This window comes from Rhinatrema bivittatum, chromosome 3 (assembly GCF_901001135.1).
Source record: "Rhinatrema bivittatum chromosome 3, aRhiBiv1.1, whole genome shotgun sequence".
Lineage (NCBI taxonomy): Eukaryota > Metazoa > Chordata > Amphibia > Gymnophiona > Rhinatrematidae > Rhinatrema > Rhinatrema bivittatum.
In genome coordinates, this window is record NC_042617.1 from 273,476,742 (window position 1) to 273,504,317 (window position 27,576).

General features: G+C 47.4%; 1 protein-coding gene across 2 annotated transcripts; it reads right to left on the reverse strand.

The window, feature by feature from the left end:
- Positions 1–3,731: 3,731 nt before the first annotated feature.
- On the reverse strand, positions 3,732–27,576 carry DHH (desert hedgehog signaling molecule). Of its 2 annotated transcripts, none has more exons than XM_029594663.1 (3): positions 26,916–27,576; positions 6,463–6,637; positions 3,732–5,938 (listed from the first exon to the last, which is right to left on the reverse strand). In XM_029594663.1, the coding sequence occupies exons 1-3, from the start codon at positions 27,222–27,224 to the stop codon at positions 5,268–5,270; spliced, it is 1,155 nt and encodes a 384-aa protein (XP_029450523.1). In that variant the 5' UTR covers positions 27,225–27,576; the 3' UTR covers positions 3,732–5,267. The 2 variants fall into 2 exon arrangements, with proteins under 2 accessions (XP_029450523.1, XP_029450522.1); XM_029594662.1 differs by having other exon boundaries at positions 6,376–6,637.

Genomic DNA, 27,576 nt, shown 5'->3' on the forward strand with positions numbered 1-27,576 from the left:
ATGGCAGCCACGGTTAACTGAGAAGGGGGGGGCGACTTCCACTGCATTGCTTTTGCCACTTTCTCGGAGAATATTTTGCGGGCTGGATCCGGAGACCCTTTTTGTACGTCTTTGTGCTCTTTGGCCCTGTGTGGATGGGATCTGGTGGCTCGAGCACTGCCACACCTTCCCCCATCATGGCTAATGCTCATACTGGCTCCTGGACTACAGCTAAGATTCCTGCCTTCTCTTAGGCCTACAGCCATCTCTCCCTCTGCCGTTAAGAGCCAATAAATACGTCTACACTCTCCAGCATGGCAACCACCACTCCTCCACCATAGCAAGGACCTCCTACACTACTGGCAGCCCTGCTCTATCCCAGCTAATACCCTTAACTCCCTCCTACACCGCAGGCAGGGCTCCTCCACCAGGGATAGTTGGTTAGTTACAACACATAAGATGATGTAAAATAAAAACAGTAGCAGAAATATTTATAAATTGAATGCATAATATAAAATAACATAAAAAAGTCACGTTTTCAGGATATCCACAATGAATATGCATTTGCATACAGTGAAGGCAGTGCATGCAAATATATCTCATGCATATTCAGCATGGATATTCCAAAAACCCAACTGTCAGGTGGCACTTGAGGACCAGAGTTGCTTATTCCTGCCCTATACCCTCTTCCAGGCAACCTACACCACAGCCAGCTTTTCTTCACCTGCCTGTTCCATAGCAAGGGCTTCTGAACTCTCCTATACCACATCCTATGTTCTTGCGCCACAGCTTGAGCTTCATCCACCCTCCCCCTTCATAGCAAGAGGTCCTCCATCCATATCTACCATAGACAGCACTCCTCCACCTTCATCCATACAGTCAGCGCTTAATAATTTGTTCATGGCCATTTAAGTTTATGGCTGCAATAGGGAGAGGACTGATTCGAGGGGGGGGGGGGGGGTGCCACTCCTTGAAATCAAAGAGCAACAAGGGAATTCCCAGGTTTTGGGCACTTTCTGAATTTGGCACCCTTGGCATGTGCCAAAATCCAGGGCTGACACTTTTTGCAACACCAGCTTCCCTCTTGTATGGATAGGAGCCGAAAAAGGTAATGCACAAGTGTACTCCTTGGGGAGGAGGACAAGGTTCACTCTGATGGACTCTGCCCCTCATTCGGGTCCCCATTCCCTTATCACGCTGGGATTAGAGGCTGTAAATCTGCAGTTAGTTTCCTTGCTGGCTAATCACCTTTACTAGTCTTCAGATAAGTGCATTCCTTTTGGGTTTAAATGTGCTTTGCTTTTTTTCTGGGGGGGGGGGGGGGGGGGAGGATTTTATTTCATGGAGCTCTGCTGTTAGGTTTCATATGTTCCTGCATAAAGCCAGAGGCTCAGCGACAGAGCATAAAGAAGCAAGAGATTGGGAGGTGCAGGAGCAGGGTGTGCTGGATGGGAATCGCCCGGTTGCTTAGCTCAGTAAAGTCCAAATATAAACTCACCCCACCACTCAAACCTAAAGACCTCCGACCAGAATCCGCACTACCTGTCTCTGCCCCAGGCATCTCTTGCTATCCATCCTGCCTGCGGCCCAGGCGCTTTTTCCAGAACAGGGTTGATGTGCTCTGTGGAGGCCATGAGAGTTTGCCCATTTCCTTCTATCGCTGCTTCTCCGATCCAGCTACGCACCTGTAGAAGTTTAACACGAGGCATGGGCATCAAATCCTGAGAATAGGCTCTGCACAGTCCATTTAGAAGCAGAGCAAAGTGCAACAAGCATTAGCCATGGCGGCATTCCCTGCTTTTTTTTTTTTTTCCCTGTCCCACTCCTTTTCTTCTGTCCTTTTCTCTCTCTCGCCCCCTCCACTTGACCTTCATCATGTAAATGTGAAATAGAGGAATGTAAAATGAGATTAAAAGTGCAAAACAATGGATGAAAGCCAGCAGTGCATGGAAGGGAAGGACTCCAAGGCAGAGAGGCAGAACTCGGAGAAGCATTTCTGGGAGGAAAGGGAGACGGAATCCCAACTGGCAACGTTCCTCAGCCCCACAAGAAGAAGCGGCTTCTATAACATGGAGCTTGCAGGAGGGGTTGCTACAGCCAATAAGAGACAGGGAATATGGGGGCAATAAAGATGAAGACAAGTCCCTTTCTGTGTGGAGCAGTAGGAGCTGCTCTAGGGTGATCAGAAAGAGAAGAGAACAGGTTTGAAGGGCATGATAGGGGTGAAGGAAGGGAAAAAAACCCCTCCCTGTACGGAACAAATAGAAAGCTGTGACAGGGAGGGAATCAGCCCCCTTCCAACCTAGGGTACTGGAGAGGGGAAGACTAAGAGGAGAGGGATATGCCCCTCCAAGGCAGGCCCGCATTTAGACATAGACAATGTAGGCAACGGCCTAGGGCACCACACATTTTGAAAGCGCCAAATATCCAGGCCAACGAGAAGCCTACTTCTGCTTATTTTAGAGCCATAAGCCAGCACAGCTTCAAAAGGGGCCAAAATCTTAGATCTACCCCTGCTCCAAGATGTGACATTTGCAAAAGACCAAACGGGCCGATGCAGTAAAGTGTGCTCAGGCAGAGTGCACTGTTAGCCCCCGGTTGGACGCGCGTTTTCGACACGCTATTTTTACCCCTTATACAGTAAGGGGTAATAGCGCGTGGAAAACGCACGGCTAACCCCCCGTCCGAAACTAATAGCGCTTGCAACATGCAAATGCATGTTGATGGGCCTATTAGTCATTCCTGCATGATACAGAAAGTAAAATGTGCAGCCAAGCCGCACATTTTACTCTAAAAAATTAACGCCTGCCAAAGGCAGGAGTTAAATTCGGCTGGCACCAGGAAAGTGTACAGAAAAGCAGAAAAAAACTGCTTCTGTACACCCTCTGAGTTAATATCATAGTGATATTAAGTCGGAGGCCCCAAAAGTAAAAAAAAAAAAAAATTAAAATCTACCTGCGGCCGGCAGGTTGGAAGACGGACGCTCAATTTTGCCGGCGTCTGTTTTCCGAACCCATGGCTGTCAGCGGGTTCGAGAACCGACGCCGGTAAAATTGAGCGTCGGCTGTCAAACCCGCTGACAGCCGCCGCTCCTTTTACCGCGGACCCTCATTAGCATATTTTTTCTTACTGAATCGCACGTCCAGGAGAGTGGCCTGGGCGCTCGCCGGCTCTCCCGCGGGTTTTTTCTGTATCGCCCCAAAAGTGAGAAGGAGAGAGGCAGCCCCTGCTCTGTTTGGAATGGGAGAGAGCTCTGAAGTGAGAGAGCGGGAGCCCCTCCCTCTCGGGATACGGGCAGACATGAAGCCTTCCCTTTCCCCCAAACCATCACCGTGCCAGATCAGCCCCCATAATTCTGCTTTCTCCTAATTGTCCCCTTTATGCCACTGTCTGTGGAAGAGCCCATTAAAGAATAAATGTCTCAAACCCCGCAGTTTGCATTTCCTCTCTTTACACTCCTCAGCCTCCCCCGTTAGGAAAGTCAAATGTAGTCTACGAAAAGGGGAGCCTGCCTTTAGTGTACGAGGGTGTCTGGTAACCAAGTGTTGGGCATTGCTCTGTGGAAGTCCCTGCCTACTTGCTGCGGTCTGGGAGCCTTGGCTTTTGTCAAAAGGAGCATCAAGTTCTGACCTTTCCTAGGACAAACTAGAGGGCTCCTTGCCCTCATGAGTTTAATATCCCTGCGTGGAGGATATGGGCCTCCAGGAGTTCTGGAGTGAACGTTGCCAATGAGATACCAGAAAAAAAAATTTGCAAGAATTCAGTTTATTAAACAAAACTAGCACATAAAATATTAATTGTTAAAATACCACATTTATACAGAGAAATCCACCAAATAATCCAGTGAAAGCCCAGGTCACTTAAATTATATTACAATTTATCAGTAGAAAAATAAACTCTAAGTGATTCAGGGCCAGAATGAGTTAATAGTTCTCTTATTATACAGTTTTACATTAAAATGTGTCTAAAATATATATATATATATATATATATATATATTTTCATGTTCTCATTGGCTGAATTGAACACACAACATTGGGACCCCTTCCAAAAGGAGAAAACGTTCAGGGTAAGAATTTCGAACCCTGTGCTTTAATACACGCAGCACATACACATAACGAGCCAGTGAGCACACCACTGGTCCATGCACAGTTCTCTCCCTTGGCCAGAGGGGCTCGCCCACACAGCCGTGGACAATCTGGAGTCAAAGAACCATGACATACAAAGGGCTGCTCAGCTCCAAGCCCTTCCACTTCTCCCTCAGAGTTATGCTTTCTGCAGGAGTCTTGCAAGCTCAAGATCACACTTATGGGTGCTTGCTGTACCTTGCATAAGATCACTGAAGTCAGATCTGTGAGGGTTGCAGCTGGCCAGGGGGGTTTCAGGATGGCCAAAATACATATATCAAACCCCCCCTTCAGCCACTGTGTGCAGAAACAAAGACCAGTTTGCAGCTTTCCAGGACTGGTCCAGTGTCTACTCTGTCTCTTTTCCTCCCTACTTCAGAATAACTTATGTCAAACACATTTATGCCATTGCACAATTCTGAGTCAGGTCCCAAAATGTCCCACAACTCGCTGTCGTGGTCTCTTCCCTGCATGAATATTTGCTCCTTTGGGCATCGTGTGCCTTGTTTTGGTTGCCAATGTTTTCCTTCCTCTGTCCCTGTATTTAACCTAGATCTCTCATCTGCCCCACCTATGCACTCTAGAATACCAGAGAGAGAGAGAGAGAAAGGGAGACTTGAAGCCAGAGCACAGGACTGGGGCACGCAATAAGGCAGCACAAAACTAAGAGGCGAGTGGCCTGGAAGTCAGGCTGGCCAATGCTTGCTGATCACTATCATTTCAGGAAGGGAAAAGATCCTGGCAATAGTGCAGCTGGAGGCAGGGAGGAGATGGGACAGACATTTCCCAGCAGAGGAGACACAGACTGAGGTCAGGGAGAGAGGGACATTAAGTTTTGAGATGTGGCAGGATAAGTTGGCAGTGCTGGCAACCAACTCTACTGGACCTCTGTCAGCAGGAGAAGCAAGCCAAATACATTAAAACAGTAATAGGGTCCGAAAGAACAACTTAACACACACCTAGGGAGGTCCTGGAATTTCAAGCAATGCCTCTTGTACTAACCCCCCAACCACTCTCCTTCAGCACCTTCTCTCACCTGCATGGATCTCCCACTTCCCATCCTGTGATCTTCCATCTTGCCTCTCCCCAGGATCTTCCAGCTTGTCCCCCATCCCTCCTGATCTTCCAGCTTGTCCAAATATAAAATCTGTCTAAGATTCATTAAGGGTAAAGCACATCCCTGCCCAGCAGCTCCTCTGCCAGTCTGTAGAGAAGCCTCGAGTACCAGTGGACCCCTGTATGAGGGGGGCAGTTGTTCCCTGCACCAAACCCCCAAGGTGGAAGCAAGGCAGTTATGGCATGCAACAGCCTCAGAGGAGCAAAAGCCCAGTGTGCCCACTGGTGATTTTCCATGACTGCATAGCAGGATACCAGCACGCTGTTAACCAGCAGTGTGCCATGTGAGGTCAACGGGGCAAAGACCCCCAACCCTTCCTCCCTCCATACCCCTCTAACTTGCATAGGATGCACAGTGCCGCCTCCTTCATGGTGCACCAGCACCAAATCCCCCGCCTGCACCCGGCTGGCAAACACGGGGGTGAAGTCCTCAGAACGATTGGTCACACCGCTGGCCACAAAGACCAGGTGCGAAGGAGTCAGGAGCAACTTCCGCGAGGGCCCCTCCGTTTCTATGGCAACAAAGGACATCCTGCGGTGAAGGTCCCGGTCCAAGAAGAGCAGCACCTCTGTTGGAACTAGGCGGCCTGTTCCATCGCCAGTGAGGACCCAGTCCCCAGGGCGGAGATCGGCCACACCCTTCCTCTCTCCGTTACGCAGGGTTACCATTGCAGTACCGGGGAAACAGCCCCCCCGCCGGATTGCCAAGGAGTTGTCTGAAAGTAGAGAACAGAGCAGCTGTGAGGAAACCCCCCAACCAGGGAGATCCTGCCCTAGAGGGGGATTGGTGGAATGAAGCAGAGACCCCGAGAGGCATTCAGAACCCTCCCCCTGATCCGTCACCTCGCAGAAGGCATTCCCTGGCCGGGTCTGCTGCGGAGGCAGCGTGTTCATAGCCGGGGGGGGGGGGGGGGGGGGGAGTCTCAAAACCATCAGCATCAGTAGGGCCAGATTTAAGGCCCGTCCCTGCAGGGCTCCTAGGGCCAAGGCCTATCACTGCCCAATGACTGTGCTAAGTGTCTTGGGAGGAGGGACACAAAAGCCCGGGTAGCTGGCTGAGAACGAAGGCTCGGGTTTGCCGTAGCTCAGTTCTAAAAAAAACCCCATAACAAAACCCTTTGCCTTCCCCTCCCCCCTCCCCCTCCTCCTTTACCTGCTTTTACAGACACGTGGATATGAGCTTTGGACTCGTAGTACACCCAGTCAAATCCAGCCTCCGCCGCCAGCCGGGCCAGCATACCGTATTTACTCCTGTCCCGGTCCGAGGTGGTGATGTCCAGGGCCCGGCCCTCGTAGTGCAGGGAGTCGTGCGAATGATGGCCATCCTCGTCCCAGCCCTCCGTGACCCGCAGCTTTACCCCCGGCCACATGTTCATCACAGAGATAGAGAGAGCATTCACCCGGTCTTTGCAGCGCTGCACAGGGGGGGGGGAAAAAAAAATGGAGATGCTAGGAGAAAGTGAATCAAAAGCAGAGGTCCAAACCCAGCACAGACTTACAGGTACAACTTTTTTTTTTTTTTTTAAATAAAAGGGACAGGCACTGTGGTTCAACATCAGCACTGTGCACTGCCACTGCAGAAAACCAGAGAATGATCGACTTGCCCTAGATTGTCACTTATATCATTTTCATCAGCAGCATAGGGAAACTTGAAAAAAAAAAGTTTAAAACTCAAAGTCATATATGGATTAATATCACACAGGCATTTTCAAATGAATGTCAAATTTACATGCCTAGGAAAACAGTCCAAGATTCTGGTTAAAAAAAATATATATATAAATAAATATATATATATAATTTAGGTATTTAATGGGAAACCAATGGCGAGGGTAATGCAGATTTGGTAGGGTTAACAATATGGGAGGCTAATTAGCTGCGTTGGAAGTCTAAGAGAGAATGGAGGATCTGTCCTAAAGCAGTGAGGAGACTGCTGTGTTAATCTAGTCTGGGGGAAAGAAAAGGGCATGAACCAGGGGAGCACTAGGAAAGAGCGGAACACGTTTTAAGATGATGTGGGCTAGTACAGAAGACAGATGCCTCAGCGAGGACAGCCAGACTTTTTTTGTGTGTGTGAGCAGCAGACATGAAGAAGGGAATGCAGATGGAAGGTGGTCTTGCTGGGGGCTTAACATTAGGAAGTGAGAAATCCAACCGGTCTTGTACTGTGCGCATTCTATAAACCAAGCTTAGGCTGATTTTTCTGCTTCCCGGCATCCCACCCCCTGCCCCCTTATCAACAATGACGCAATACAAGGCCCATAACGCTCTTTTATTGAATGGATAAAAACGGCCACAGCCAAACAAGCATGAACTTAATCATCAACATACAGAAATACTTTATGCAAACTTAACATTAACCTTTTATAAGGCTGGCCTACACCTCCCATCGGCAAAGACTGCGTGGGGTTACCCCCCCCTGGCTTGCTGCTGCTGTCCTAGTGAGGCAGCAGCCCTCCAACCTTCTGCTCTGTGAAGGTGGTTCCCACTGGCATCCTGCTCCGTGAATGCCGCCGTGGCATGTGCTGCCGCCTCACACACCCCCCCCCCCCCCCGGCCGTCCTTGCAGGCCACGCTTATTTATTTGTGCCAGGATGCCATTTGACCACCCCCAGACCAGCCACCATCTTGGTCTGTGCCATGCATGGCGCAGATCCATCCCCCTCTGCCAATTAATAGGCTAATAGTGCCCCGCTTCATGCACCCTCATAAGCGTCCTGCTATGTGTAATCTTTGATGCCTGGACCCTCCTCCAAACACCAAAGCAGCCCCCTATGCGCCGGTGAGGGCCCTGCCATAGTAGGGACCAGTAACCCCTTACTTGGTCACTACCCCCTTGCTCTCTCAATCTCTGTGGGCTAATGTGCTACCAACTCCCTCTCCACTATTGTTTCTGAGCCCTTGCTATCCCTCCCTTTCTCATGGGCTCCTGGCTTGGTTTCAAATCAGCCAATGAGCCCTATTGGCCACATGTTCCCCACCCTTCCCCCCCCTCAGAGCTGGCTGCAGCACACCTACCCAATTATGAGGCCCCTGCCTCAAGCGGCTGGGCCTCCTTATCTCTACCTTCAAATAAACTTCTGCCCAGCCCTATGCTGATCTGTAACTTTTTTTTTTTTTGTTGTTGTTGAAACTCTTTATTTATAACATTTTTGAGCATACGTAGAGATTAGCAAAACTTAAAAAAAAACCAAAACAAAAACGTAGTCAACTTAAAGGCAATAGGCTAGGCAGACACTTCAGGGGAGCAGCAAAGAACCTCTGCAGTCACAGCAAAAACTACAGATCCTGCCAGCCACACCAGCTCACAGGCCGATGCCACAAGCTGGGCCCTTAAGAAACTGAGCACTGGTTTTCACTGCACAATATTAATGACTGGATTAAAAAAATGCATCAGGAGTTAGGAAAAGAGCATTAACTGTAAAGTGCCGAACACACATTTTACTCGGGGGGGGAGGGGAACCAGGAAGAAAGACTGTGCAGAGAATTAAAAAAATAAAAAAGAACAAATATAGCTGGATAAATGCAATAAAGTGCTCTCAGCGGAGCACACTGTTTAATCCGCAGTTGGACGTGGGTTGTGTAGGTGCGTCCACAGCCCCTTATATATAAGGGGAATAGCACCTCCACAACGCACTGGGAAACTAATAGCGCTCATCACATGCAAATGCATGTCGATGAGGCCATTAGTTATTCACTCCGCCTGCAGTAAAAAAAATGTGTGCGTCCAATACCCTTAAAAGGTTGTACAGAAAAGCAGAAAATACTGCTTTTCTGTACATCCTCCGACTTAATATCAAGGCAATATTAAATCAGAGGAACGAAAGATTTAAAAAAAAAAAAAAAAAAGTGCCAGCAGTTAACCAGCTTCCATTTCCCAAACCCGTGGCTGGGCGCAGATTAGGAAAAACAGACACCGATAAATTCAGCATCTGTTTTCTTAACAGGCGGACAGCTGACTTCTCCCAGGTGCCCGCTGTGAAGGAGGCACTAGGGGCACGCAATCAACCCTAGCACCTCCTTGACAGCACGACCCCTAATTTTAATATTGCATGGCACCCCCAGGAGAGGTGCCTTGGTGCTCATTACTCAGCGCCTGCTTTCGCTGCAATTTTTTTTTGCATCGGCCCCTAAGTGGCAGCAGAGCAGGAAAGATTTTTTTATACAGATCTTATGTCCCCGCACAGCAGTGCTGAAAACTTAACTCCATTTCTGACCCAGGAGTTTTCAGCACTATGAAATGTGGTTTAGGCCAATGCACCTCGCTGCATTGGGGAGTACTGCTTAATGCCCTCATTTGCATGGGATTTCCATGCCAGAGCGCTAAGAAGTGCTCCCATTTTAGAACGCACAGTAAAACTCCTTGCAACAGCGGCAGTAAGGTTTATGCTCACCAAACAAACATTTAAATGTGCGTGAAGCTGTGGCTGAATGCACATCTCTGCATTGGCCTGTCAGAACTATCAAGGCTTTTTTAATCACTATCGGGCCGATTCAGTAGAGTCCGCCACTCTCCTGTGCGCGCGATTCAGTATTTAAATTAGGTCCGGCAGTAGAAACGGGCAAAAGGAGGCGCTAGGGACACTAGTGCGTCCCTAGCGCCTCCTTTTGCCCTGGAGCGGTGGCTGTCAGCGGGTTTGACAGCAGACGCTCAATTTTGCCGGTGTCGGTTCTCGAGCCCGCTGACAGCCACGGGCTCGGAAACCGGATGCCAGCAAAATTGAGCGTCCGGTTTTCGACCCGACAGCCGCCGGCCGACTTCACAATTTTTTTTTTTACCTTTCGGGACCTCCGTCTTAATATCGCGCCTACCTTTGGGTAGGTGCTAATTTCTAAAAGCAAAATGTGCGGCTTGGCTGCACATTTTACTTTCTGTATCGCGCGGGCATACCTAATAGGGCCATCAACATGCATTTGCATGTTGAGGGCGCTATTAGGTTCGACAGGTTGGAACCGCGTTTTCCCGCCCCTTACTGAATAAGGGGTAAGGGAAAACGCGCGTCCAATGGCGGGTTAACAGTGTGCTCCGTCGGAGCGCATTGTACTACTGTATCAGCCCGTTTGTCTTCACTTCTTTCTTGCATACAAATAAACAGCCACATCAAATACTGTTTTTCACCATGGCTTTATTTTTGTATTTTAGGTATTTTTTTAATGGTTCGATTTACTTTGTGACTATATTTCTAAAAACCTTTTATATTGTTCCCAAGGTTCAGACTGTGGTGCAGAGAGCAGGAACTGAGATGAGGATGGAGCAGAGTAGACAATTACTCTGCACCCTAATTCAGCTCCTCCCCTCTTGCACAGCTGCAGGGACAGAAGGCGAGAGAAACGAGGCTGGAATGGAAGGTAGAGCAAAGAAGAGTTCAATTTTTTGTCTGCAGATTTCTACTTTTACTTTGTGATCCCTTAATCTGTATTTGGTGAGGATCTGTTTTTGACCAAGGTGATGTATTCTGGTAAGGTGTAGTTTCTATAGCTGGCTGGCTTGTTCTGATAGGAGATGTGCTACATATGTGATGTGTGTCTTACTTCAGAGTGCTTGGTAATGAGATAAAATGATTCCTGTCTTCAGTTAATAGTCTCATTGCGGAGGCGACATGATTCGAATTATTTTTTGTATGGAGAGCAGTAAGAGGAAATATCTGCATTCAGCCCAGGTAGCCAGTCCTTTCAGAGATAACCTTCAGCCACTGCAATATTAATTTCTTTCAATTTATAAATGTATGTATGTCTTGATTTTTTTCTTTCTTTTTTTTTTTTTTTACAGTCCATCCTCACGAACAACAGATGATACATGCAGACATGGACATGATTTCTAGAACATTATATCACACACACACACATGAAAAAGTTTAATATAAAAAAAATAATAATTAAATGTCCAATTATGTATTTTTACAGGATTATCCTAGGAGAGATGATTGGGGTCATCATGATTGTTAAATTTAATTATCAAACTCTTTGGGGAAGGGGGGAAGTGCACAAGGCCCTGAATGACCTAGGGTTTCTAATATCCTTGCACTGACCCTGCTCTTATCCCATAACTCTTCTTTTCACGCTGCACTTGTGTCCCTGGAGGACACTCTGCCAAAGCACTGTATAAAAACTGAAATAACAGATTTGCCCAAAGAGCAGAAAGTTCCTTATAAGTATTGTGATGGGTATTCTATTCCCCTGCTGAATACACAGCAGGCAGGCTGTAAGGAAAACCTGGGGAAAAGATCCAGTATGGAAAAGAAATCAGAATAGGAGGTGGACTTCAACTCCCAGAAGGCACAGCGATCTGGAAGGCTAGGAACTTCCCAAGCTTTGCCCTATCAAGAGAGCGAGAAAGCTCAGGTGTGGATAGAGAAGGGTGAGAGCTCTACTGGAACCAGTTGAAGGGACAGAGGAGATGAAGGTGCTGAGCAGCCCCAAGGAGGAGCCAATGGACTTGGGAGATGAGAGGTGGAGACGCCCTCCAGAAGAAGAACACTGCTGTGGGATGGATGTGGTTGCAGCCCTAGTGATAGGGGAAGCACAAACCCCAGCTGCAGACTAGGGTAGGAGGTGGCAGTAGGGCCTGGCTCCCTAAGATCCAGGCCCATAGAGTGCAGCCAAGCTTAGGTTGGGCAGGAAGCAACTGTGAGCAGCATGCAGTGCGCAGGAGGATTAAGGCAAGGGTTGCTTTCTTATCGTATGAGTTTGAGACTGATGTGGGTCGATAAAGTAAAGCTACAGAGACTTTAAACCACTGGGATAAAATGGGGACTATGTGTGCTTAAGCCCAGCTTCCCCAACTGGGGTGAGAGGATTTGAACTCTTAGCTGTGACACCCTGGAAAGAATGGGGTAAAATCTAGGCAATAGAGACTGGTCTGAGGAGCCTCTGAGGGTGATACCAGGGAAGATGCAAGGAGGAGTCGGGCAGAAGGACCATGGAAAAGTACCCCACAGAGGCTTAACCAATGGATGTTTCTTATGTAACCAGAGAATTCCAGCCAGACTACAACTGGGCAAGTGGCCAGTGGCATGAACCTGTGACACTAGATAGATGAGACTGCCCAATTTTCATTCTCACTTCCCGCTCCTCAGCGCACATTATAAAATGGTTTAAGTGACAATCTAATGAACTTCAGTCATTCAGTGGATTTTTGAGGGGTTCTGCATTAAAGAAAAGCGACGCTATTCTAGGATCTATTCAAAAGGATTAGGTCTACCGCATTTTTAGTAATTCTTTCACTCCAACTCCATGTTGGCGAGGCCACTGTGAGTGTGTCCCCACCCTTCAAGGATGTGGAGAAGTTGGAAGAAGTGGAGAGAACAGCAACACAAGTGGTGTGAGGCCTGATTAATAAGACTTATGAGGGTAGGTTGAAGGAGCAGACTATTTAACCTGGAAGAGCGAAACAGTCACCTCATCATTTTTAAATAAAGCAAGGTGAGGGGTGGGTTAGAATGAAGGCAGGGATCGGGGTTGTTCTCCCTCTCCACTGAGGAAAACAGCTGGGGGTGGGCATTTCAGTGGAATTTAGATTGCATGTTAGGAAGAACGTTTGAGTCTAGTCAAGTGCTGGATTATGTTACAAAGGAGGGAAGACAGTGAAGGTTTAAAAGCAGGGGTTAGACAACCCTCTGCCTGAGAGGACACTAGGACAGGGACAATCCTGGTCTAAAAAGGTAGCAGGGTGCATTAGAGAGGATGTGGTTTTCGAACATTTATTTTATATATTACACCCCACTTCCCTTTCTCCTACCCTCCTTCCAAATTTTTCTTCCCTATAAAATACTTCTTACCCTCACCCCCCCCCCCAAATAAAGATTGTACAATTAGTTTTCACATTGCAGCAAATTAAAGTTACATGAAACCAGCTCCCTTGCAGCCCCCAGCAGTCTCCTCCAGCCCATCTTGCACCAGACTGGAAGTTCCAGCCCTTTTTCCTGGGGTTCTGTCTTATGCATCTGAAAGAAGGCTCAGCGCTAGCAGGAGCCGGAAGAGGACTGACAGGGAATTATCACGAGCAGCTACGGTTGGTAGTCACACAGCTTTCTCTCGTGGACACGGGCTAAGGGCAGGATCAGAAATGCATGTACGGGCAGGGCATGGAGAAAGAGGGGAAACAAAGGCCCTCAAATTTATAACAAGTCACAGGAAACCAAGGTCTCTCACTCAAGCTCTCTGTGGCTGCAGTTTGCAGCAGGTTAGGCCAGACTTGTCTGTTCAAGCACAGGCTGAGTTATAGAAGTGGTACAGTAGCCCGCAGTGCTCCCCCCCCCCAAACAAACAGACATATTCAGCCAGGCATGCCAGCTTTTGCCAACAGTGCCGCTTACAAATGCTCAGGAGTTCAGCTACCAATAGCAAGAGTTGGGTAGACTAAGACTCGAGGAAGACCCAGCATGTCCTTCAATGCAAGACCAGAACTAGAGAGCAACCCTTTATCTTTGTGAACCGTTTTGATAAAATTGTATTTGTAAAAACGGTATAGAAATACTTTTAAATAAATAAATAACAGTCCATATCCTGGGCTCTGGCCATTCCAGTGTCAGATTATGGCCAAAACTACTAAACAGCCTTCATATCAATTCAAGAAGCTGTGAGGTGGTGGATGAGGCACATTTGAAAACAAACAAACAAAAAAACCCCAGACAAACTGAATACCCTTCAAACGGGCCGATACAGTACGGTGCGGTAGAAAGAGGTGCATTAGTACCCGGCCCACCCGCATTTGCTGCGCGAACAGTTCAGATCACCTACCGCTTGATACTGTATTTAAATGGCAAGCAAATGCAAGACGCGTCTAACGCGCGTCCATGAAGCGCAATCCATTTTACTGTATAGGCGCTATACAGCGCCTATACAGTATCCTGGGTACGGAGGTACCTATCATTTCATGTGTCATTTCAAATGACAGGTACCAGGAAGTGGATCCCAACTTTAATCAAAAGAAAACCTAAGGCGAGCAAGGCACAGGGTGAAAAGCGACTCGACATGCTATTAAAATATTGTAAATAAAGTGTAACAAAAGTTAACTTACTTTTTCTTACAGTCCTCTCTGCCCTCCTCTGGAGGCACGCACCACGGCTCCCCTGCCTCCCGGGGGCAGCCAGCGGCGAAAGCGGCTTCCAGCAGCCCCCGCCGGCAAAGATGGATGAATACATGCCCGTAGTGCACGGGCGCTCGTCAGCAAAGGCACATGAACGGGCGTGCGTGACGTTACGGCGTACGTTCATACGCTTTCGCTGGCTTGAGCACCCAAGTCAGCAAAAGCGTATGAACGTACGCCGTAACGTCACGCACGCCCGTGCATTACGGGCGGGCATTCATCCATCTTCGCCGGCGGGGGCCACTGGCTGCCCCCGGGAGGCAGGGGAGCCGCGGTGTGCGCCTCCGGAGGAGGGCAGAGAGGACTGTAAGAAAAAGTAAGTTAATTTTTGTTACACTTTATTTACAATATTTTAATAGCATGTCGAGTCGCTTTTTGCCCTGCGCCTTGCTTCGCGAGGAGGGGAGAGAGGACTGGGGCTGCCCCGGAGACCGGCGGCCAGGGCATGTGAGCGGGGGCTGGGGGAAAGTTTGCCGCCTACCCTTACCCCTGCCTCTAACACAGGGGTAAGGGTAGGCGGTAATTTAGCAGGTTAAAGACGCGGCTAAACTGCAGGTTAAAAGGGCGCTAGTCGGGGCGCACGTTACTGAATGGGAGGGAATAGCTAATCCGATCATTTACATCTCATATACATGCCGCGGGCGGAAAGGGTTACCCGTTGATTTAAAGAAGCGGTAAGGATGGGTTAAAAGGGATAGTGAATCACGGGTTGGACTTACGAGGCCAAATTGTGAGTAAACAGCGGGTTAGAAACGGAGTAACTGCGGCCGCACTTTACTGTATCAGCCCGAAAATTGGCAATAAATCCTCTCCAGAAATATGAAGGATGAGTGAGCTGCCCGATGCAATGGTGATGCCATCATGATGTCATTAGGTGATGACAACTGTGGTAAGGCCTAGGCCACTACAGAATAGCTCACAGAGAGGGAAGGTGAGCACAGGGGGACGGTGGAGAGGGCCAGCATGAGCAGGTAAGCACAATGCAGGAAACATTTTATAACCGACCTCCCTTACAGGCTACAATGCTAGATCACTGCTATTCCAGTTCTGGTACATTTTAATAACTGTTACCTGCTTAGCTGGTAAGCAATTAACTTGATTTTCCTGCATTTTTTTCAAATTGTTCTAAAGCTTGGGTTACTTGAAGGATTCTAAATAGGAAAGGGGGCAGGGCTGACCTTAGGAGGACGCAAGACCCAGTGTGAATTAACCGCATCCAGGCCCCGGAATGCTGACAGGGTCAGCATGGTAGTGAAGGGCACCTGCTCCTATATTTTGTCCCCACACCAAGCAAAGGCCCGGGAAGGGGGGGGGGGACAATATTTCCTCTGAAGTGCAAGGCTATATGCCCCCCACACAACTTTATTGCCCCTGATCCGCAGTTACTGTTCCTCCAAGCAGGCCTTGGCTGCCTTTTAGCTCTACTTCTTGGGTGCCTGGGGCCAGCCAGCCACGACAGTACGAGTCCTCCACGCTGCCACCTATAATCCTGCTGGGCAGGGGAGCAGAGCAGAAGCTTGCTGTTCTTCCTGGCTGCCTTCTACTTCTTGTAGCCACTCAGCTGTGTCCTCTTGCCTGCAGTCCACCTCGATGGGGGGGTGGGGAAAATAGGGGGAAGGAGCAATGCCTCCTGGTATGATGCATGGGTGAAGGCAAGGTTTAAAGTGTGGAGGGGTGGGAAAAGAGAAGAGCTGGAGAGAATGGAAGTGTGGGAGAAAGGAAAGTGGAGCAGAGAAGGTAAGAGCTGCAAGGTGTGTGAAAAAAGCCATGGCGGAATAAGATATAAGACACATCAGTGAAGGGGAGAGAATGAGGGAACAAAGAAAGAGAAAAAAAAAAAAAGAGTGCTTGGGTCACTGAAGGCAGCACTGGCATGGAAAGAGCACATAACAGGGGAAACCCCTACTAAGTTATGTTCAGTTGTCATGCATAACCCCCCCATCCCCATAAAAAAAATTAAAGGGAGGGATAATGGGGGGGGGGGGGGGGAGGGAAGAGCCTCTCCCTCTCAAAACCGTGCACATTTGTACACCCACAAAAAGAAAACAATTTAAAAGGGAACAGTGGAGGGAGGAACCTGAAAGAGCTCCCATTTTCACAATGAGGCTCCCGCTCCATTCCTTACAGCGCCTCCTGCTGGGAGAGGCGGGCTCGATTGTATTGCTTTCAAAGTGCTACCAGCTGATAATGCTGCAACCCTATCCCCACCCTCCCCAAGAAAATATAGAAAGCCATAAAAGCCCACGAATACAGAGGTGACAGAGCAGCAGCGAAAAGCCTGCCTGCTTGTCGGAAAAGTTGAGTTAAACATTAAACGTGTGTTCACTGCACGCACGCTGCTTTCTTTTACTCAAGAGAGACAGACACCCAAGACCTCCTGATTGCATGCAGAGCTGTTTCAGGTTTTAGATCCCGTTATCTGCCCCCCCCCCCCACAACTCCCTCCACGCACAGTGGTTTGTTTTTTTTTTTCTTTAACTGTAGCAAAAAATCTCTTTGCTTTGTGATTGTCGATGGAAATATTTCTCTTGGGTTCTGGCCGGGTGCCTCGCATTCTCTCCTCTCCCTTCCTGGGCCTGCCCCATTAACCCTGCCATGCCCTGCTGCCACCCCATGAATGGTGCCCATACAGCACCTCACTGCCACCTCATTCCTCTTAGGCACAGCCCCACAGGGGCAAGCAGGGAGCAGCCAAAACACAAGAGGCACTGGTTTGATGAAAAGCCTCACACAAGAGAGAAAGGGAGGGAGGAAGGAAGAGGACAAGAAGAAGGGGGTGGGGGGAGAGCAAGAGAGAGAAAAAAAAACACACAACAAAACAAAAGATTTTCTAGAAGGCGAGACATTAAAACATGAAGTGATTTTATTGATTCTCCTCCATCTCTTCCTCCTCAGTACAATCCCCAGAATTACTTAACTCAGCGAGAATTTGAAATCCGAGTTCAGCAGCAAAATACCAGCAAGAGTCTTCAGCTTCCCCACAAAGAGCCCTTTCAGCGGGGCAATTCTCACCCAGCGGTGTCAGGAAGCGAAGGCCAACAGGCAAAGGGCACTGCAGGGTGGGAACAGGAACCTGCTAGAGGGACCTCCCCACCTGCCAGCTCCATGGGGGTGGGAAGAGGTTTTCCAGATCAGAGCATCTACAGAAGCAAGCAGTCACCAGGGCGGGATGGAAGGACGGCAGCATGATGCCACCCCCCAAGCCATCATTCTGGGCACTAAACCTTGACCATTTGGGGGGGGAGGGTTTTGGCAAACATTTCTTTCTACCTAGCCTATTGGTTTGAGAAAGGCCGCATACAAACATAATAGGACATGAACATGTTCAACACTTTCTAGGTGGCCTCAAGATCTCACCTTGTGCAGGGGTTTGTCCTTCAGCTATGGAAAAACTAAAATTGCTCAGAAGGGGGGGTGGGGAGGAAAAGAGGCAGACTGCAGAAATCAAGGGCCATAGGTCTAGTAAAGTACCTCCTCCATTTTTGCCAGGTCAACTCTTGACCTGCCACCAGGGGTATGGAAGCAATGTAGAGCCTTCTAGGCAGTTCATTTCTTTTCTGCGCTGGCAGGAAGCTGCTTAGTTATGCCAACGATACCTTTGTTAATGCCCGTGGCAAGATCTCCAAAGTACATCTTCCCCCATCTCCTCTGGTGTCATCTCTGCTGTGAGGACGTTGCTGTGGCACTTCAGACGTTTTCTTGCAATGGTCACAGTACAGAGGGCATCTACTGTTCTCCATTTGCTGCTTCCTCTTTGGCTGGCTGGCAGTGCGATTCCAACCGTGTGATTCCAGCAGAGATTAGTTGAGGTAAGGTAGTCAGCACCAGGACAGTTTTTGTCACCTGCGTAGCATGTTCTCAGCAATAGAGAAACATACGACGAACAGAGGGGGTACTTATTGCTGGGTTTGTTTGGCATTTAGCTTGCAAGCTTCTTAAAGTTTCAAGCACTGAACTGGCAGAGGCAACGGGCTTTGAACCAATGGCCCTGGCAGTTGAAGCTGGAACCCTCTAACAGAGCTGTGCAGATGGCCAGCTCTTCAGGCCTCCTGGAATATTTATCCTTTCTACTGGAGGGAGCTAGCCATGCCTCTGCAGGCTCCTCATTAAAGCAGCACTGGTGTGCTCCACATTGAGGCCAGTATAAAGCGACACCACAACCACCCCATCGCTGCTGGTACAAACACACACCTTGGCATTAACCACAGGGAAAGGGTTTGTCTGAACTTTGAACCTGCTGTTGCCTAATTCTCAACAATTCATGATCCAGGCTCCTTACCAGTCCCCCTGCTCTTGTCCTACCGCTGGGCTCTACAACACTGCTTAGACCAGCCCAAGGCAGATGTTAGGATAAAATGAAGCCCAAAAGCAGGACCTCTTGACAATTTGAAAAACCCCCCATGAAAGAAAGTCCATTAACAGAAGCCCACGTGTCTGCTTTTAGTCTTGTTAACTAATTTTCTTTTCTACTATTGTCTTGCTTTATGAAATAGCCAAGTCTCTGGTCCTGTATGTTTATTAGATGGTAAGCTCTATTGAGGAGACTGCCTTTTTGTATGTTTGTACAGCACTGTTGTGTCATGTAGTGCTACAGCAGTGTTAAGTAGTAGTACAGACAACCTCCTGCAATTCAGCAAAGGATACTCTGAGCCACTAGCTCTAGCCAAGGTGGGCAGCTGGCCCCTACCCCACCTTTCTAGAAACATGTGGGGCACCCCCCATGGCAAGAGCCCGAGGAATGAATAGTGTAGGTTCTTGTCTGGTATGGAATTGTGCGAGAACAGGTTTGGTGTGGACTGGAGCAATGAAGCAGTTGCCAGACTAAAAGGCTCCAAGTTTTGATTGGCCAGTAGGGTGGAGTAGGTGAACAAACAGCTGCTGGTATGGAAAGTTACTCCAGGTTCACAAAGCTTCTGTGAAGCCATCCTGGTCCATTCCCTATGGAGAAGCAAGGATTTTATAGTCCTTGCCCTGACAGACTGTAGATTCACTCAGCATTATGGACTTCACTTTTGGCCTCACAGCAGCAAGCCCCAGTCTGCAAGCAGGAAACACATGCCACCATGGAAGCACTGCATGAGTATCCTCCGACTAAACAGATTAATGGGACAGACAATGGCTGTAACAAAGGAAAGTTCCCTCTCGCAAAGCTGTTACCGTTAAAAAAATCTGTGCAGAAGGGTGAGCTGGTTGATATGATAGATCTGGAGTCCTCAAAAGGATGTTAGAGTCCCTCATGAGCAGCTCCATCAGGAAATTAAGTCACAGGGCAAATGGCAATGGTAAGTGGCTAAAGGATAGGAGACGGGAGGCAGACTAAATGGTCATTTCTCTCAACAGCATCTGTACTAACACCACTGCTTGTTCTATTTATAAATAATCTGGAAGAGAGATTAATGAGCAAGGTGATCAGATTTACAGATGAGCCAATTGCTTAATGTTATCAGCTCACTAACCCATTGTGAGGAATTGTAAAGAGACCTTTGTCATATACATGACAAATTAAGTTTAATAGGACAAACCTAAAGTGATTAGTATAGGGAAGCATAATCCAGACTATAGGCACATGCTGCTGCATTCTATAGTGGATGGCACCAGCCACAAAAAGGATCTTGGAATTACTGTGGACAACACTGAAATCCTCAGGCTGGTGCCTGGCAATGGTAAAAAAAAAAAAAAAAAAAACAAAACCAAACAAGGTTAAATATTAAGAAAGGAATGAAAGACCAGGATCTTTATACTCCTGTATCACTGCACCTTGTATGTAGTTCAGAGGAGGTCAGCCACAATGCTAAAAAGGGGTATATATAGGACCTCTGTGCCTTGAGGCTCTTTAGCCTGTACAAGAGACATGATATAAAGAAGGTAGGACAGCTTAACAGAACACAGTTATTTACCCTTTCCAATACTACATTTCATTTATATTCCACCTTTCAGCAGGACACTGCCTGATGCTAAATAGGTAGTACATTTACAACAGCAGTGGCAAAAGGTTTTTTTTTAGTTGGCACAAAAAGTATAGAAGTAATTGCTAAAGAATATGGTAAAAGCAATTGCCATAGCTGAATTACAAAACAAAAAAAAAAGTGTTGAAAAGTTCATGGAGGAAAAAAATCCATAAACCATTATCAGGCATGCAGACTTGAGAAAGGCACTATCCCTACTCATGAGCAAGACAGACATGATCTGGACTGGGCAGGCTGCTAGGCATAATTGACTTTATCTGATCCAGTATTGCAGTTGACATTTGTTCATAGAGCCTGACGATACCATAGCTTAGCAAATATGGTGGCCTGGATGGACTTTGGGAAGTGTGTTTCAGATTACCTTAACACATGTTCAAAGGAGGTCTTGAACTGTAAGTACAACTGTTTGGCATAGGTATTAGAACATGCCTACAAGTAACTTAAATTCAAACAGTAATATATAATTATTTTCTTCATATGTTTTTACATCATTTATGTTTGAGTGGTACACTGTATAACATTTAGATTTTTCAGAAGGCATGTGACAAAATCCATCATGAGAGGCTTCTAAGAAAAATTTAATGGGATAGGAGATAGCCTTTTGTGGCTTGCAAACTGGTTGAAAGAGAAAACAGTAGGAATGGTCAACTCTCAGTAGCGAGCCTCAGGAATCTGTAGATTGATTAGTGCATTTTAATTTATTTATACTTTATCTGGAAAGGGATAAAAGTGAGATGATCAACTTTACAGATGACAAAAGTCAGTGTAGTTAAAAATCACAAGCAGAATGTGATAAAATGCAGGAGGCTCTTGCAAGACTAGAACATTGGGCATCCATATGGCAAATGAAATGTAGACAAGTGCAAGGTGATACATAGAGGGCAAAAGTCACACATGCTGTAGTTATACCATGTTTATTCATAATATAGAATCTACTACCTCAGGAAGATCTGGGCCTCAGTTGATATTACATTGTGTGTTTGCTGTGGCAGCCAAAAATGCAATGTTAGGAATTATTAGTAAGGGAATGATGTAAAATAGAGGATGTCCTAATGCCTCTATTGCACCCTAGTTAGACCACACCTTGAATACTGTATACAATTCTGGGTGCCACATCTAAAAAAAAAAGATAGAGTTGCATTAGAGAAAGGCAACCAAAATGATAAAGACATGGAATGGCTCCCCTATGAGGAAAGGCCAAAGGTTAGGGCTATTAAGTTTGAAGAGATGGCTGAGGGGTGATATGCTAGAGGTCTAACATGTCTTAAGAGAACTTTAATAAATGTGAATCTTATGTATGCTTTCAGCTAAATACAAGGACTAGGGGCACCCCATGAAGTAAAGATAGCACATTTAAAACAAATCAAAGAAAGTTCTCACTTCACACCATTAAGCTCTGGAAGTTGTTGCCAGAGGATGTGGTTAAGGCAGCTAGTATAGCTGGGTTTTAAAAAGGTTTGGATAAGTTCCTAGAGAAGGAGTCCATAAGCTTATGGAGAGGGAATAGCCACTGCTTTTTTTGCCAGCATTAGGAGCATGGTATACATTTAATGTTTGGGTACTTACCAGCTAGCTGTGACTTGGATTGGCCACTAGGCTTGATGGACCCTTAGTCTGACCCAGGGTAACAATCTTGCTTATGTTATAAGCAAGCTAAAAAAAAAAAAGTGGTGTGTTTCGATGTTAGTCATTCATATAGATATTGAATAAGCAGTACCCATATGTTTCCATAGGCACTAGTGGCTATGTTTCCTCCTATGTTCAACAGAACAAGCAGTAAATGTCTAATTTAGTTCATCTAGACTAGCTGCTAATCTATCATTTCCAAGGCTCAATTGAAGCATGACACCCATAAGGAGAACACTGGTATAGGAGGGTTTTACTCCAGAAAGCGAGAGGCAGCAAGGTTGTGGGCACCTTCAGCTTAATTTTGGCCCTGCTTATGTCAGAACTTCCAGAGCAGCATGACCTTGTTGACAAACATGATGCTAGGGACTTGGTCTTTTACAAAGTCATCTTCAGCATATCAGGTGAAATACTCAGTAGCTAGACTATATGCAACTTGCCCAGCCAAAAGGTGGTGGCTTCAGCACTTAATTGGTTTTCCCAAAATAAGCAAGCGTTGACACTGGATGAATTACTCAGTAGTAGAAGTGACAAGGCCAGGCCCTTTACCAAATGTTCCTAAAAACAAATGGGTTTTTACCCAGGTCAAAGCATCTGTCTCTCCCCATCTTGACATTAAAGTGCTGTACACACTGGGAGTTGGACTATTTCAGAAGCCAACACCTTGTTGGAATTATTGATGAATATGCAAAACAATACAAAATGGAGGGATAGCACTTATAAGAGGAAATGAGACTAGGATATTTTAGAGCCTTTAGAACAAGCAGAAAGTCAAGTATTATCAGCCAGAGGCTACCTGAGGTACAGGAAAAGGCCAGGAGCCATAGCCAAGCAGATAGGTTTCCTATTTGGTGCTGTCCTACCTTTCTGTGACAGATTTTGTCTGTCCACTGTCACTGACCTCCAGTAGCTGAGCCCCAGCAGTGTGCACGTGTGGGGCTGTACAGTACATGGCAGATTTCCTTTCAGGGGCCTCTGTTACTGTATTAGAGCAAGCAGGAGGCTCCAGCACCATGGCAATTGCGGATTGAAACCATAATTCCTGAGGCATGCTTAAACTTAATGTTTATTAAAAAGTCATTAAGGTCTACAATACTAACACTGTACAGGAAACATGAACAAAATGCTCCTACCCCGTCAGCATACTTGCATTCTTCAGGGAAGATGGCTGAAAATTTTTAAAGTTTATAGCCTGCTTTATTTATAGTTCTAATAAAAATTAGTATCCATAAATAAATGAACAAAGCTGCAAGACAATATACCATAAAAAACTGGAGTAAGAACAAGGATGTTAAGCACACCAATTTCAGCAAAAATAGTGACATCTCAGCTGGATGGAACAGATTTCCCAAAACCAACATTTTAATTCATTCATCAAGAACTTCAACAAGCAGGTATGCCTTGACTTCAAAAAAAACCAGAGGACAGATTTGGATTTCAGTTTGTCAAGTAGGGAGATGCACATAGAAGGCCCAACCATGCCAAATAACCTTTCCCTTGTAGCATGAAGGAAGAGGGTTCATTGTAAGAAACCAAACTTGGCCACAGAAGTTGACTTCACAGCCGAGATCAGGCACAAGTTCATCAGCGGCCCTTGTTTCCTGCAGCAGAAGTTTCAAGATTCTGGGGCACTTGTCACTGATTTTACTTCTACTTGCCTATTAAGATGTAATCTTTATAAGAGTGCTTTCTGACATTTGCATCCAGCTAATGTGGATTTTATGGATTGGGGCTGGGGAGAAAGGAGGGGCAGAGAGAAGACCGGGATAAAGGCACAGGGAGAATCAGGAACAATGACAAAAGATCCAGAGAAAGGAGGGAAGTGTCCCTCTGCTAGCTTCAGCCCTGCTCTCCAACCTCATCCTGTACTCTACTTTCCTCTCCACCCATCCTACATATTTGTACACTTACCAATCCTTCTTTATCATCTCATATCCCAGCCTTTCCCTATAACCCCTCATATCCTCCTGCCAGCCTCGGCCCTGTTTCATGAGCTTCTCCCTCTTGACCCACTCAGCCTCTCTCCTTTCATACATGCCCTTCAATTGCACCATTCCCTTTTTCTTCCAGTCTCTGCGGTTTCAGTCTCCCCCCCCCCACATCCTACAAGTAGAGTAGTAGCATGCTGGCTGCATCCTCTTCTGCTGGCCAGACTGCTGTTTTTAAAGTAGTGATTGGGCCCAGCTAGCAGAGAACAATGCAGCCCAACATGCTGCTCTCCTCTACATGGGGAACATATTGGGAGGGCTGCTACAATAGTATTTAGCATCCTAGACACACCTTCAGTCATGCATCATCCTCCAGTTGCCTACTGACACTCTCGTACAGCACTTCCTTCTACTGGTGGTAATGGCTGCAGCCAGTACTCCTTCCCTCTGTGGTATTGGCTCTGGCACAGCACTGAGCATCATGCTGGCAGATGTTGCTGTCCCAAAAGTTTTGGCAATCTAGAACAGTGCTTCAACCCAGTCCTTGGCATATCTAGTCAGGTTTTCAGGATATCCACAATGCATATGCATGAGATTTGCATACAATGGGAACTGTGCATGCAAATCTACTGGATGCATATTCACAATAGCCTGAAAACCTGACTGGCTTGGTGTGCCCCAAGGACGAGGTTCAGAAGCCCTGCTCTAGGCAACCACCTAAATTTGCTTAATGGAAGCACTGGCCCTGCATGTTGAGGAAGTGGGGAATCACAGGGGAACTGGCAGTGGCAGCAGGTGAAAGCACTGCAATTGGGTAAAAGCATTCTGCTTTTTCCCACCCAAGCAGACCTGGCTTGGTCCCATGGCAATTCCACAGGATCCAGCAAATCCATTGGGAAGGGGCAGATGTGACATTACAGAAGACCAGAGGCCCTGGATAGAATGCACTGTTCAGACATGGAGATATTTGGTACTTATGAAGATTTCATAAATGTGCAAGCCCAACTTTTTATGACTACTGGATGATTACTTGCTAAATATTTAGCATGGACTTACAGGAACAATCAGACTGCCTGCATTAGTGCAAGCTCCATGCATACTTTTATTCACAAGTTTTGCATCAATAACCAAAGCAGTGGCTTGGTAGTTTTGCTTTCACTGTTGCTCCTGCAAAAAAAAAAAAAAAATCCAGAGATTGTCACCTGCTTTTTGTTTTGCAGGTACTCCCCCCCCCCCCCCCAAGCAAGAGATAGTTAGCTGCTACTTAGCTGGACAACATACCAGATGGTCAATAAGTCCATACTTATCTATCTGGTGGCTACTACCTGCTGTCAGATAGATAAATCAGGATTTATCCAGCTAAGTAGCAGCAGAAGCCTGTCAGGGATGCCTCCTCCCGGAGTTAAAATGTGCATTTGGCCTGTATCAAATGTACATTTTAAAGATTACACTTGACTCCTGATGAATTAGCTTACTGCATCAAAAGTTAAATAATCTTGGTGTTAAGTGTGCACTGAAAACCAGTATACATCTTATTAGCATGCAGATTACTGCACTGGCCTGTTAGCTATGCTGGTCAGACCAGATGTTCATTGCACCTAACCCAGATCACAATGGCAGATGCATTTCCTCATTGCTTACTCCCAGGGATAAGCTATTGCTCTCCCCTCCAGTCTCATGTGTACTTTTACATAGACTGGGAACTTTCAAAAAGCCCACATTTGGGGGTAAATTGCTGTTTTATCTATGGGAATGGCTTTCAAAGTGACCCTCAATGGGTCTTCTCATATCAGAAGTGAGAGACACTCAGCAGTAGTGTAATGTCCTCACCTTCACAATGCTTTCAGGAATGTTATGCATTGTACTTTGTCTTCTAATTGTAAACCATTTATATTTGAGTTAAATTTGTTACAGTTGCTTTCCTTAAATTATATGGATTTACAATGTTAATCCAATTAGCTATCATTAATTGTGTCAAATTCTGCAACCAATTACCAAGTAATTCCATATCAAAGTTTTTTTTTTACTATCCCAAATTAGAGTTTTTTTTAATGTTCTTGGCAAGAGTTACAAGAGTCAGTTTCCTGTGTCACTACCTTAGCAACATAGTACAATAAATTCAGGGTCAGTGATTGCTGGGAGGGAGAAGATTGGATGATTTTAGTGGCCTTAGTTACACAGGTCTTCCAGATACCTGCTCTCAAATCCAATCAGAGCAGGGAAAGAGTTGAAATCCGAGTTGACAGTAAGCACCTACCATCTTTGCCTGAAGAAACACTAAGGCTGAAACAGCTGGGGGGAGGGGGAGGTCCAGGCAGGCCAGTGCTTCCAATAGGCAAACTAGGCAGTGGCCTAGAGCACCAAAATCCCAGCAGTGCAAGGCCCAGAGGGGTGCTGTGCCAGAACCAATACATCCAGAGGAGAGAGAACTGTGCTACAGCCACTGCCACCTGTAGGAGGAAGTGTTGTGCTGGATCAGCCACCAATAGGTAAGTTAGGGCTGAGAAATCTATGACTTAAGGTTGCTCAGGATGGAATAAGGCACATGAAAGTACTTCAGTACTGCTCTAGCAAGAGGTGATGCCTTCATACTGAAATGAGAGGGGATGCTGTAAGGCATCGTTATTCTTATTCATGTAGGATACCCAGTTCCTGCTGGCTCGCAGACATTGCTCGGGTCACTGTGTAACCAGCTCTAGCACGAACTGGTTCCTACAACACTGCCTTCAGCCGGGTATATGAAATGCATCCTTACGAGTGTTCGTGCGAACACAAGGTTGCCCGCAATATGATGGGGGCTTGTGGGTGTTCAGCCCAGGCGACCTGACCCCTAAGGGGGGGGGGGTGTCACCCTCATCCCTGCACGTGATTTAAAAGTCGCGATTGTCAGATGTGACGCCAGACTTAGGTCTTACAGCAAAACGTTTTGGGCGACAACTTCGGTCTTCGCTTTTCTTTATGAGAGTTTAAGCCTCAGCCGTGGGAAGCTGATGAGTGAGTTTAGACAGAGCAGAACATCCCAGACAAAGTGTGACCGTATCCCACCGTCCCCCCACCCCTTCCCTCGCCGGGGGCCCTACGGCGGTACCTCGGTCATTAGCCGGTCCGCTCCGCTGTTCTCCTCGTCCTTGAAGAGGATGTCCGGGTTGTAGTTGGGCACCAGCTCCCTGAAGCGCTCCGAGCTGCGGGTGATCTTGGCTTCCGCCTTCCCGCTGGCCCCCAGGGTCTTCTCGGGCACGTTGGGCACGAACTGCTTGTAGCGGAGCGGCTCCAGCTTGCGCAGGTACGGCCGCCGGCCCACGGGGCCCCTGCCGGGACCGCAGCCCATGCCGGGGGCCGCCAGCAGCAGGAGCAGGCTCGCGGAGAACAGGCTGAGCCGCGACGGCGCCGGGACCATCTCCGATCAGCGGGGGTGGTGCTGCTGGGAGGGGGGGGGGGGGCGCGCACGCCCTCGCCCCGGATCCGCTCAGCAGCCCCGCCGGCAGAGCGCGGACATCCTGCAACCAACGAATAAGTTAAAAAAAAAAAAAAAAAAAGAGACCGAAGCACCTGCTGCCAGGACCGGAAAGCAAGTGTGGGAGAGGAACACTTTTCCAGCTGTGCCGGGACAGCTCTGCCGAACCCCTGTCCCAGCGCGCCGCTCGTGCAGTGCCTCCTCCTCCTCCTCCCCCCCTCGGGCTCAGCAGCTCGCGCCGCTACCCCCGCCGGCAGAGCCGCCCGCCCGACACAGCCATCATCGCAGCGTCCGC

Bases quoted from the DNA above. Each gene is read 5' to 3' on its own strand.
- DHH (XM_029594662.1), bottom strand. From the start codon at position 27,224: ATGGTCCCGGCGCCGTCGCGGCTCAGCCTGTTCTCCGCGAGCCTGCTC. The intron at 6,638-26,915 runs GTACCGCCGTAG...CCCCCTGTGCAG, and splicing joins CGGACCGGCTAATGACCGAG to CGCTGCAAAGACCGGGTGAA. The intron at 5,939-6,375 runs GTAAAGGAGGAG...CTCTACTTTCAG, and splicing joins CCACGTGTCTGTAAAAGCAG to ACAACTCCTTGGCAATCCGG.